We start from the raw sequence: 12,135 nt of genomic DNA, 5'->3' as shown, positions 1-12,135 counted from the left end.
GTGGGAGGACTGGCTGAAACCCTTTACACAAGATCAGTTTCACCTTATGGAGATGAACCATCTTGTTAGTCCCACCCTCACAGAATATCAGGTGGAGCACCAGAAGTGGAAGTATAGGTTTGAAATGGAAGGGCCAGACTTAGAGGAGGAGCCAACACAGGTGAGGCATGATGGAAAGAGATTATTTTGATGTACAGCTATCACCTAATATTAGGGTAGAAAATTACCTTTGATTTTCATCAGGCTTTTGTCATTGATTGTATTAGCAAATGAAATGGTTTTCCGATACCTAGTTGTATAATACAAGATAATCCCAACATGTCAATACCACAACTACCTCTAGACTGAATTCTTTATTATTTTGAAGATTTCAGTGATGGGGTATCTTGTAGACTGAATTGTTTTTTGAAAATCTTTTTTGGAGATTATTTCATTGCAATTGATCTGTTGACATTTTGCTATCATATTTGAGTTTTCGTTATTGTTGAGTTATATAAATATAAAGCTAGATTAATCAAGTTTTCAATTAACATCCTTTTATGTATGGTGTTTTGTGTTTTTTCTATAAAACTGATTTTATATACATTAGTTTTTTATTAATTTGTGCTCTTATTCTCAGGCTTCAAAACTGGAGAGCTTATTAACAGAGACAGCTAGTCCTACTTCCCTCCCTGAAGAGAGCCTGCAGGATGCGGAAACAGGTGAAGCCAATGAGGAAGTTGGGGAGAAGTGGGTGCAAACCATGGAGAATGTGTGTCAGCTTATTCCCAAAGGTTTGCCATTCCTTGTGGCCAAGAATGGGGAAGGTGAGTGAGGAGGAGGTGAAAATGTTCCTCATTTATACTTGTTTTTTAATTGTTGTTGCTTTATTTTTTTCTTTTCTTTTCTTTTTTCTTTTCTCTTTTAATCCTGATGGGGCCAGTGGCATTATTCACAAAAAGTCCATTACTGTTATTAGTAATTTTGTCTATGAGTTGCACTGTTGCCACACCTCAAGAGTTAACACTGCTGATCAAAATAAACATTTATATAGTTATAGACTGAATGATGACATTTGATTGTGATATCAAATATCATCATGAATACTGCAAAGTGGCACCCATATGTATTGTTATTGCATCAGCTATGCAAGTGTGTGGCACCATTTGCATTTTCCAATTAGAAAATAGTGGTAAAAAGGTAGGAAACAGCTCATGAACTATTGATAACGGATTATACAACTAGTACTAATACTATTGCTACTATTACTATCACAAGCATCATCAGTCATTATTGGTGGTGGTGATGATATTATCATTATTATTATCATTATTATTATTGTTAGATATATAATTATAATGCAATCATCAATTATAATTTGGGAAAACAGGAAAACAATAAGCAAAGTAATTTGTACTGAAGGCAGGAATATGGTAAACATTGGGGATCCTTATCGATGTTTGATACGTGCTTGACAGGTCTGTGATGGGTGCAGCTGTATGATGGGGTTATGTAGCAACACTGGTGCATAAGAGATAATAAAATTATGTATAAAAGAGAAAAAAAAGGTATATACATCATAATATTAGCTAACAGAATCAAGTTATACACAACCATTTGATCCATTACTGTGCCCATTAGAAACAACTGCCTGGTCCCAAAATGGTTAAGTTCTTCATTCTGTTTATTAGAAATATTTACTCACCTCAAATTTGATAAATGACAACATTGACAGTAAAGAAAGTATGACTGTAATTGTAATTGATATTAATAACTGTCAACATTAGTGATGAATTGTTCATTAAAGACTTGTAAACTTTGGATAAAGAAACCTTTCTTCATTTTCTTGTATTTTTTTCATTACTCATTTTTAAAACTGAAGAATGTAAAGCACGTGTTTCTGATTGATTTATTAATTTTCTCCTCAGATATTGTATCCAAGTTGTGTAATTGGGTCAACATCGGACTAGACTTTGACATTGCTCTGAGTCAGCAACAGCCAGTTTATAAGGTATGATGAGGGAAAATATTACTCTCCTCTTTAAGTGACTACTCACAGATTATTTTTAATCAACTTTTTTGTAAAGTAATTGCAGTTGTATAATGTATGTAGCTGTATAAATATGTATATTCATGACATTTTATTATATTGGAGGCACAGTTTCATTGATCAGGAAATGTGCAACTTATATTTAGTCAAAGTATACAAGAATTTATTTCCACAGATCCGTCATGTGAAAGCTGGAGTTCGCCTAACCCACTTGTTACTACAGTGTTCATGTGAGGTGACAAAGCAGCTCTTAGAGAACAATATAATGGATAAATTATATGATCTTTACCATAAGCCAAACATGGCTCTTTCCATCAAGCTTCTCATTCTTAAGTAAGTGACACATTTCTAGTGTTAACAGGCAAACCTATTATAAGCAAAAGAAGTTTATTGAAAAATCAGACCTACTTTCATCTCCACAAAGATTTGGAAACTACTTTTGTATATATTTTTTGGGTACCATTTTATGAACACAACAATATATTTTGCATTCATCTGTAGTGTTTAAGTCTTAGCAGTTACAGCTCTGCAGTATTAGTCTTATCAACATACCAGAGATAAATGTTTCTCGTTTTGCAGGACAGTAGATGCAATTACAAGAACAGAGCTCGGTCTTCGGTACTTGCTAGGAGAACCTCTTGAAGCTGATGTAGAAGAGAAGAAGCCACAGAGGAATGGATATGAACTCATTCTTGAGTTGCTCTCCAATGTGCAACAAACGCGCGCAAAGGTAGGCTGGTGATTTTATGCTACTTCATAGATAATTGAGGTGTAAACAACCATCAATTTCCTCTGTTGTGTATTCTTGTTTGTTGGTATGGTTGCTTTTTATCATATTCTCTTCACAAATTGTTATTACACAAATATTTTTTCCCAGGTGGCCCTCTCAGCAATAGTGAGAAAAGTTCATCTTCTGGAAGTGTGTCAGAAACTACATGAAGACACAAAATCTCTTCTTTTGCATTTGCCTCCACTGGATGATGACAACAGAATGAAGGAAGAGGTAATATTTTGCTCTGATTTCTTATAGAGAAGGATTTTGTAAATATCTAGTATGATATTATGTAAAATTCTCTGTAATTTAGTTATGTATATTCTAGTTAATTATGTTTATATGCCAGAGTTCACTATAGAAATTTATTATAGTTTATACAAAAACAATTTACACTTGATAGGGGCCTCCTGAAGATGAATCTATGGAATTGGATGACGCAGAAAACCGTGTTGTTCTTCCTTCTAACTGGAGCAACAACATCCCAGATTCTCTCATTCAGGCAATTAAGTCATGTTTGCAAGAGATCATACGTGTGTATAAGTACGCAGATCAGCTTTTGGCTCAACCTCATAGGTAAGATTGTTCTTCATTTTTTATTTATTTATTTGTTTTTCTTATTTCATTAGATTTTTTATTTGATTTTTGTTAGATTTTTTCCTCTTTTATATATTTTTTTTTTAATAAATTAATTTTTTGAATATTTATTTGTTTGTTTGTATAATAGAATGTGACTTTTGGTCTGTCTTTTCATTTCTCATTTCTCTTTCTTTTCATCTTTTGTTGAAATGTAATTAAATAATAATGTTCAGAGAAATAGTATAATTGGTGTGAGGTAGTGACTAGCATCTTAAAAAATACATATTGTCATCATGTGATGGGCTTCATTGTTTTGCAGGTGGCTTCCTGGCTCCAAGCAGTTCCAGTTGCCAAAGAATCCTCATGATCCATACCCTCAGTTATACCTTGTGTTTGATCATGCAGACCTCCTTAACTCCCTAGCAGTGTTGCTTGGGGCTCTGGCAGCAGTGCAGAATGGAACATTGATTTCTGAGATGAAAAACCTGGTTGAGTGCATGCTTGCTTGTGGTCATGGCCTTAACTACATGGCCTCTCATCCCCGTGCTACCGCTACTATTGCCAGGAGCCTTATTCAGGTTAGTTCTTGGTACTCCTTGTTATTGCATGAGGTTCAGTTTCATTATAGATTACCCTTGTTGAAGTTTGTATATGCTGTATATTTTATTTAATTTGTATCTTTTATTGCCATTATTAATATAAACATTGTATCACTCTTTACCCACAGTTTGGGGAAGATGGCCGAGAAGAGAGTAATGATGACAACTTGTTACATCAGTTGGGCTTGAAGATAATACACATATTCCATGCTCTGCAGCAACTTGATGCACTGGCCCAGTTAACATCATCCCATAACACTGATTACTCTCAGTCAGTGACACACTTCAACATGCTAACTTCCCTCCTCCTTTCGTCTGCTGGTCGGCAAGCCATCATCAGTGTCTTAAGTTTGGGAAAGAACCTTGAAATTTTGTTCCCTTACCTTAAATTGGGAGTGGGTGATGATCAAGACAATGCCCCAACAAGAATAGCATGTTATGGTTATACAGTAGATCTCATAGTGCTGACTGTCAAGTTTTCTGACAATGTAGAAATGCTAGAACGTTATGGGGAAAAGTTACTAGAGTTAATTGAATATGAAGAGACTCGTGAAGGACCCAAACTGGAAGAACATGCTAAGCTTTGTGAGATAATTCCATGGTTATCAATTACTAGATCTGCAGAAAACTTTACTTATGACAATTTAACTAATATATCAAATAATCTCAAAGACCACTTAGATAAGATAGACAAGTTTTCGGGTGAGTTAGTGACCCATTTGCGGATCTTAAAGCACCTGACAGTGCCCAAGTACCCTGTATCAAGTTTGTCAGCAGAGGATCATAATGGTGAGATGATTGAAGAACTGAAGTACAAATATGCAACTGTGCAACTGTTTTCAGCAGACTGCCACACTCACTTGACAAACCTGCTAACAAAGTTGTGTGCCATGTATTCCCAACCTTACGTTCATAGTGCTGATTTTGCCAGCTCTGAAGGTGCAGTGCTCCTGGCTGTGATTGAACCTACGTTAAGCCTGTTAAAGAATATACTGACATACGTTATTCAGGCTAGGAACACCAACTTCAAGGACCTCACAGCCATTGTTCCCCTTGTGCAAACCTACCTCTTGCTTCAGTCATTCCCACTTGGTTCACAGCATATCACCCGTGCCCAGGACCTCCAACAGGAGGTGATCAGTATACTACTGGTATACACACAGCCTGTATATTCCAAGGCTGAAGGAGAAGAAGTCCTGGCCAAGAGTTTGTGGACAAAAATGATGTCAGAGGTAAGTCTATTTATAGCGGTACCATCTGATGTGATTGTATACATAGTATATATACATGTGGCAAGCAAGAGGGAGTCTGAAAGATGCTCTTATTCAAGCATTGTTTCTTTACTATTTAAAGTAATGTCTCCTCCAAAAAGTGCTATTTTCTGAACTCATAGAATAGTTGATTGTATTTTGCATATTATGGTGAATATTATATGTATATTATACTGATTATATTTATGCTATAAGATATTTTGCTGCAAGGAAATAAATACTATGAAATCAATCCCAAGCTGACATATGGGCCAACAGAGAGATGAACAGTGATACACACAGATATACCCATGTCCATTCAGGTACATACAGATACACACAGACACAAACATACACAAACATACATATACAGATGCAAACACAGATGCGCATACAGAGGCTCAAAGGTAACAATAACACTCGCATGGAAGACATACAAGTGCACTCACACTCCCCCCCCCCCCCCCACACACACACACAAATGCATATAACAGTATGTAAAGTACAGATTATTACTAGTATTATAATGATTCTTATTCATTTATCTGTACATCTAATTTCAGATTTTCAAGTTCCTTCTGACTGCTCCACACACATTCATGGGAGTCATCAGTCTCATCATCGAGTTGCTACCATTGCCATTGCCCATTCAAACCCGCACGTCTCTCTCAGAGGAAGAGTCTTCACAGATTATCAATCTGCGCAAGCTCTGGAGTGCTCATTTGTACTGTCTTTCCTCCAACATTCATGAAATAATCATGAGATTAGGCCTGGCAAGCTTTCCTCCTCTCATGCACCTTCTGCGTAGAATGTGTGTTGCCTTGTCTGATCTAGCAGCCCCCATGGCCTTGCTGGTTGGAAGAGCAACCCTGGACCTGGTAATGCAGGCACACAGAGTAGATCACCGAGCTTCTGGTGATGACTTTGGCCCATGTTCTCTCCAGACAGGTCGTGTTCTTAACATGTTAGCTCTCTTGGTGTCCCATGCTCCCACAAAAGCTGCAGTTTTACATTTGCTTCAGGGAGGCTCTCCTACACTGTCTGCCACTCCTACGAAGGGTGATGACAAGTACATGGGCCTTGTAGCACTTTGGTGTCGCATTCTCAATGTAGCAGCTAGTGGTTCACATGCCCATATACAGGCTCAGGACTGCCTTCTCACTATCATTCAATACTTATGTGATCATGAAAATGCAATGCATGTTGCCCAAGAATGTACCTTGCAGGAAGGGGAGACACAAGACCAACCTAATACAACTTCATTGACTCTGAGTGGTCTGCCAAGCAAGGATACCTTGATACCTATAATTGATGCTCTGATTGATCATCTCAGAAACCCACATAGTTCACATCAATCAATTCAGCAGGTCCTGAGAGCCCTCATGAGACTCATGGAGCACGATTATGGATTTTACCATGTTAAAAGGTAAGTGTTAAAAATGTCTTTTATTTGTAAGATTGGAACAAATATTACTATATTTAATAGATATATAAAGCTGAAAAGTTATTTGGTAGGCATTTTTTTAATGGAAAATATTTTGAATGAGTATAAATGGCTTCAAGAAACCAGTCTTCCTTTGACATTTTTTAAGACACAGTGCAGTTTGCCAAGTTTAGATTCAGTGTTGAAAATATAGAATATAACTTGTATTTTTCAGTGTAATGGAGAAGAAAAGAGCCTGCCTTTTAAGTCTCTTCAAGAGACTGAGCTCATCATTTAGAAAAGAGTCACAGGAACATGTGACAACACTTCAGGGGGCACTGGAATTTTGCCACCTGTTGATAGCATGCGATGACTCCATCTCAGTGCCACGGACATTAACTGTGACTCCTCTGGAAGTAGCAAGTTACCTTGGCTGGAAAGCTGGTGGTCTGGAGATGCAGTACTCAAAGTATGCACAGGAAAAGAAGGAAACTGTTAAAAAAGAAGAAAAGGAGAAGGAAAAAGAGAAAGAAAAGGAGAAAGAGAAGGCAATCAAAGAGGCACCTTCAGAAGAAGCAGGAAGCATCCAAAAGGAGGATGAGTCCATGGAGAAGGAAATGGAAGTGGAGGCGAACCAAGAGGAAACTGAACCAACTGAGGAAAAGGAAGAAGAGCCAAAAAAAGAGGAAATTAAAAAGGAAGAAATCAAGAAAGAAGAAAAAATTAAGAAAGAAGAACACAGGAAAGAGGAAGACACATTGGAGTTGATTCATCCTTTAAAGCTGTTGGAGAAACAAGTTGTGGTATGTTACCTGTTGTTGTTTTGGTGTGAGGGTTGTATGCAGGAGGCTTCTCATCTACCTGCATTCCTTGCTTCCGTTTTATTTTATTTCTCAGCATTTAAAAAAAATTTAGGGATGTAGATGTGGATGTATTAGATTAATAAGTTAGCAAGGAGTATGATTTTTGTAAGGGATATTGACTGTAAATGTAAACAATTGTATACAATTCTATTTGGCTATTGACTTTTTTCTTCTTTTTTTTTTTACCTGATTTTTAACAGGCTGAAGGATGTGAGGAGGAAGCCATGGAATCACTTTATGAAGAGATTTCACAGCTGATAGCAGACTTAGACCAAGCTCACACTTTTGAAGTTAAAGGTGAGATTATGCAATTACTTATCAGTATTACTTGAGTTAGTTTTAAGCTATGAAATGCAAAAACTTGTAAGTAAGTTGATATGTCATTGTAACCATTGTGGATCTCCAGGCCTTTCCTAGGAATCCCATGCATTCGTATTCTTAAATTTCTTTTTCTCTGGAAGAACTTACCGAACCAGCTGGGCCAGAAACGGAGACACTGCAGACCCTATTTACGTCAAGGATAGTGTGGACAATCCCTGTGGCGGAGGATGAAATTCCTTCATTCTGGCTCATGCCTCCAGGCTATGAGGATGCAGAGGACTCAGAAATGGTTTGTCCATCTTGACATTTCTTTTGCATTTTGAAAAAATAGAGGGACTGTGGGTTTATGTATGGAAATGGCTGTTGTTTTCTTATTTTCCTCTTTATTTTAATCATGTGAATTTGAGGAACTATGTTAACTCATGTTTTTCAAGTGACTGTAGTAATTGAACATTCTCCATTTCAATGCATTCCATTTATGATTTCTCTCTTTATTTTTAATTAATTATTTTTTTCTTTCCCTTTATATTTAATATTTGGTTTTATCTTTTTACATTACATTATTTACTCTTTTGTTTTGTTTGCCCTTTTCATAAATCATTTCATAAGTTTGCTGTAATAACTTTTGCACCACCTTTTATTTCTTTCATCAATTTCACAGATTCCAACCAACCTGCTTGAAACCTGCAGGCAATATGCAGGAGAATACGATCTATTAGGAGCCCTCCACAAGCTGGTTAAAGGACAGGGAACCCAGACACTGACTCCACAAAAATTATGCAAAGCCCCTCCAAGGTACAAGCCAAGTGCAGCTGCCATACGTCCTGACAAGAGAGGCAGACCATTTGGTGAGTTTTAAATATATATATTTTTTTTTTCAGTACCTTTATCATTTGTTTTCCATTATAAAGACTCTGATCCTTTAAATAATACTTACCTTTACCTCACCCAGTCGCACCAATGAGAGGACGCTCCTTCACCCGAGGGATAAACATGAGAAGCGACCCCTTCCGTTCACGTCCACCCAACACCTCCCGTCCCCCATCTCTCCATGTGGACGACTTTGTTGCACTGGAAAGCACTGGACACCAGCCCACAGGACCCACTGGATATAATAAGATATCCTTTGGTCGGGGCAAGGTACATGTAAGGTTTTCTCTCTCTTTGTTAAATATTTGTTAGTTTTTAAATGTTTTGTTTCATGATTTCATTGAAATGCTGTCACTTTTAGTCAGATTAAATTTGTTTGGAAAGTACTGTTTCTTGTTATTATTTGTATGTAAAGTGAGAGTCTAAAAAGCTGTTTTTGTGTGTAGCTATACGTAGTGGAGATGCTACACATTTTGTGAAATCAAGAATGACAAAAGTAAAGATTCCTTTTATATGTATATATTTTTTTCTTCTTTGCCTCCTTCGTATCGTTTGTCTATAATTTCAAACTTTATGTATGGAATAACAATAGTTAGCTGTTTCTCTGTGATAGTGTTTGATATATAGAATGTGTTATTTTTTCCCTGATAGACTGAGAATGAAAGTAAAATTGAGCAGATAATTGAAACAAAGCTTTTTAAGATCATTCACTTTGAAGTTATAGGAATGAACAAAGATAAATCCCATAAAAGGTTCATTTTCATCTGGTGAAGGTTAAATGTTTCAGGGAATTTAGTGTACTCTATTTCTGTTTCTTTATCTTATGTATATACTTGCATTAATTTTGGTACAAGAAAGTGATACCTTTTGCTTCCTTTTTCAAGGGGTTCTTTTTCAAACTGATGGTTAATCACAACAATTTGGTTGCAGTTCCTGTTGGACTCCATGCGAGGCCGTGGCAGCCGTGGTCGTGGTGAGAGCAGAGGTGCCAGATTCTTCCACCGTCCGCCATTCAGGCCTGATTGCGGTAGGGGTTAGTTGAGCTTGTCTTTTGCATAGCTGCACAGTGTCACAGAGAATTGTTTTTTGGTTAAAGAAAAATTTAACAGAACTAACTCAAGCTTGTAGAACTTGCTTGTGTGAAAGTCTTGTTCATTAATGTTGCTCTATTCTACAAGACATATTGTAAGTTTTTTTCTGACTTATAGTTTTGAGTGAAATGCTTCTAAAAACAGTAGTCAGCATTATACGTCTTTCTGTAATACTAAAAATTACTAATGAGTTGGAAGCATATTTGGATATTCTATTAACCCCTTGGATCCGGATGCTTCATGGCAATCGCATGGCCCAAAATAAGATCATTGGGCTTATGTGAGCGGCCACTCTGCTGGGTGCGTGGCTTATAGGCTGGGTGTATGCAAACACTTGTATGCGGTGGGTGACAAGGCTCAAAGCCTCCCCTTTGCAATGTTACTTTCTCCTTTTGCATAAGCATTTTCAGCTTTTTGGGCATTTTCAATGTCCATATTTGTCATTTTATTTGATTAATCAGATGGTAATAGACTTTTCCTTGCACAGACTCCATATCATCTTCTAGGTAGTCTATAGCTCTGTGTAATAATAATGATAATGGTAATAATAATAATAATAATAATAATAATAATAATAATAATAATAATAATTATAATAAGTAACATTTTGTTATTTGTGTCATATTTCTATTTTGTAGTTATATTTAATTTTATGTAATACAACCTGCGCTGCTGGTCAAGGTGGCCAGGAATAGGATGCTGAGCATGACAATGGCATCCTCCCTGGAGCCGGCACTCTTCCAGACATGGCTTACAGATATTACATTCCACACTTGTTTATCAGCGATGCAAATCCCCTTTCTAAATGCCAAATGAGTCTAATCACCTTCCTAATTTGCTTCACCTGGCCCACAGCTAAGTTATTCCATGATTGCATTACCTGCCTCTCAAGCCAATTTTTTTTTCAATACATGCTGACATCATCCGGATCCAAACATTAAGCATGTAAATTTACATTACATGATGAAATAAAAATCCTCAATGAATTGAAGGTTGATTTTATATATTAAGTGGCAGAATTAATGTACATATCTATATACAGAACTACAACACGTGTGAATTGGATCTCAGTACATGTACTACCCACTGTCATTTTTTGTAAATTTTGCTTACACACGGATGACTCTACAAGTTCTCAGTTACCAAGTTGTTAAATACTAGGTCTGCTTGACCTGATGTATTTACCTTTTATATCTTATGATTTTTTAAATAAATTTAAATAAAAACTTTTCATACAAAAAAAATATATATATATATGAATAGGGTAAACAGGTGAGATCAGCAATTAACTCCTTGATAACTAGTACCTACAGAGACATCCATGTGTAAACAAACTTTCATATTTTATTACAATCTTCATTTTGAAAGAGGACTCTTCATGAATACAATTTTCCCTCATAGTTTATTATTTATGATATTCAAATCAAGTCAAAACTCAATAAGAATCCTGTTGTTAATGCAGCCCTTTTTGTCTCAGGTGTCGTCCGCGGTATGAATCCAAGAGGCCGTGGAATGTCCTGGGTCTTCCGTGGTGACAGTTCTCCTAGGGGTTATCGCGGAGTCTCTATGAATCCAGGACCAATGAGGTTTATAAGAGGGCCGTGGACTGTACATAAGGGGGAATGGGGTGAGCAGTGGGCCAAAGGAGAGGTTCCCGCCAAAGTTTGTAGAGCGTGGAGGAAGAAGGGACATGAATGGGGGGAGACACATCAGGGGTAGCTTTAGGTGAGAGTGCTGTAGCTTTATTTCATTATTTTCTCTTTTCTTCTGTAAATAATACATAAATGAGGATGTGTTTATTATGAGTAGTAACATAGAGAGTCATATGTATTGGCTGATATTAAGTATCTGTTTTCAGTTATTGACCTGTATAAAGAAAAGTGAAGATTGAGTTACAAGATATATTATTTTTGAAAGAAAATTTTAAATAATTAAATTAAAACTTCCTCAGGTTGAGTGTTTCATGTTCATACTCTTGCTTAGAACTTAACCAAGCACTGTTGTCTTTGCATTTACAGTATATGAATTTGACAGTCCTCTAACTGTCTTTGCTATATAAATGAAACTTTTTTCCAAAGTATGTCTCATGTAAATTTCATTTATTTATGTGTATGGTGATGTATATAAAAGTGTGTTTATATACACACACACAATACATGTGTGTTTATATATATATGCGTGTATGTATGTGTGAATGCATACACATGTGGCAAATACAAAATAGTGTCCATTTTTTTAAATAAAATTTTCCATAGTAATTTCTTATTGTAATATTCTCTGATTTTTCTACAGTCACTCACAAAATATTATTATACAAATAAAATAGATTATTTCCAAA

General features: G+C 36.3%; 1 protein-coding gene across 5 annotated transcripts in view; it reads left to right on the top strand.

Moving 5' to 3' along the window:
• Positions 1–12,135, top strand: part of LOC125035852 (protein virilizer homolog) — an 18,559-nt gene extending 6,424 nt beyond the window's left edge. For 2 of the 5 annotated variants that reach the window (XM_047628155.1, XM_047628151.1), the window contains 17 exons: positions 1–160; positions 620–806; positions 1,908–1,990; positions 2,205–2,362; positions 2,609–2,759; positions 2,907–3,032; positions 3,205–3,377; positions 3,700–3,958; positions 4,108–5,211; positions 5,793–6,655; positions 6,888–7,455; positions 7,716–7,812; positions 7,977–8,125; positions 8,498–8,684; positions 8,789–8,982; positions 9,637–9,739; positions 11,275–12,135. The exon at positions 1–160 is cut by the window's left edge and continues 97 nt beyond it. In XM_047628155.1, the coding sequence (XP_047484111.1) occupies positions 1–160; positions 620–806; positions 1,908–1,990; positions 2,205–2,362; positions 2,609–2,759; positions 2,907–3,032; positions 3,205–3,377; positions 3,700–3,958; positions 4,108–5,211; positions 5,793–6,655; positions 6,888–7,455; positions 7,716–7,812; positions 7,977–8,125; positions 8,498–8,684; positions 8,789–8,982; positions 9,637–9,739; positions 11,275–11,516 (4,804 nt within the window). In that variant the 3' untranslated portion in view covers positions 11,517–12,135. The remainder of the gene's footprint in view (positions 161–619; positions 807–1,907; positions 1,991–2,204; positions 2,363–2,608; positions 2,760–2,906; positions 3,033–3,204; positions 3,378–3,699; positions 3,959–4,107; positions 5,212–5,792; positions 6,656–6,887; positions 7,456–7,715; positions 7,813–7,976; positions 8,126–8,497; positions 8,685–8,788; positions 8,983–9,636; positions 9,740–11,274) is intronic. The other 3 variants (XM_047628154.1, XM_047628153.1, XM_047628152.1) reach the window with 3 other exon arrangements.

Source organism: Penaeus chinensis, chromosome 20, assembly GCF_019202785.1.
Source record: "Penaeus chinensis breed Huanghai No. 1 chromosome 20, ASM1920278v2, whole genome shotgun sequence".
In the NCBI taxonomy this organism is placed as follows: Eukaryota; Metazoa; Arthropoda; class Malacostraca; order Decapoda; family Penaeidae; genus Penaeus; species Penaeus chinensis.
The sequence above is the reverse complement of the archived record's forward strand: the minus strand, read 5'-3'. Positions and strand labels throughout refer to the sequence as shown.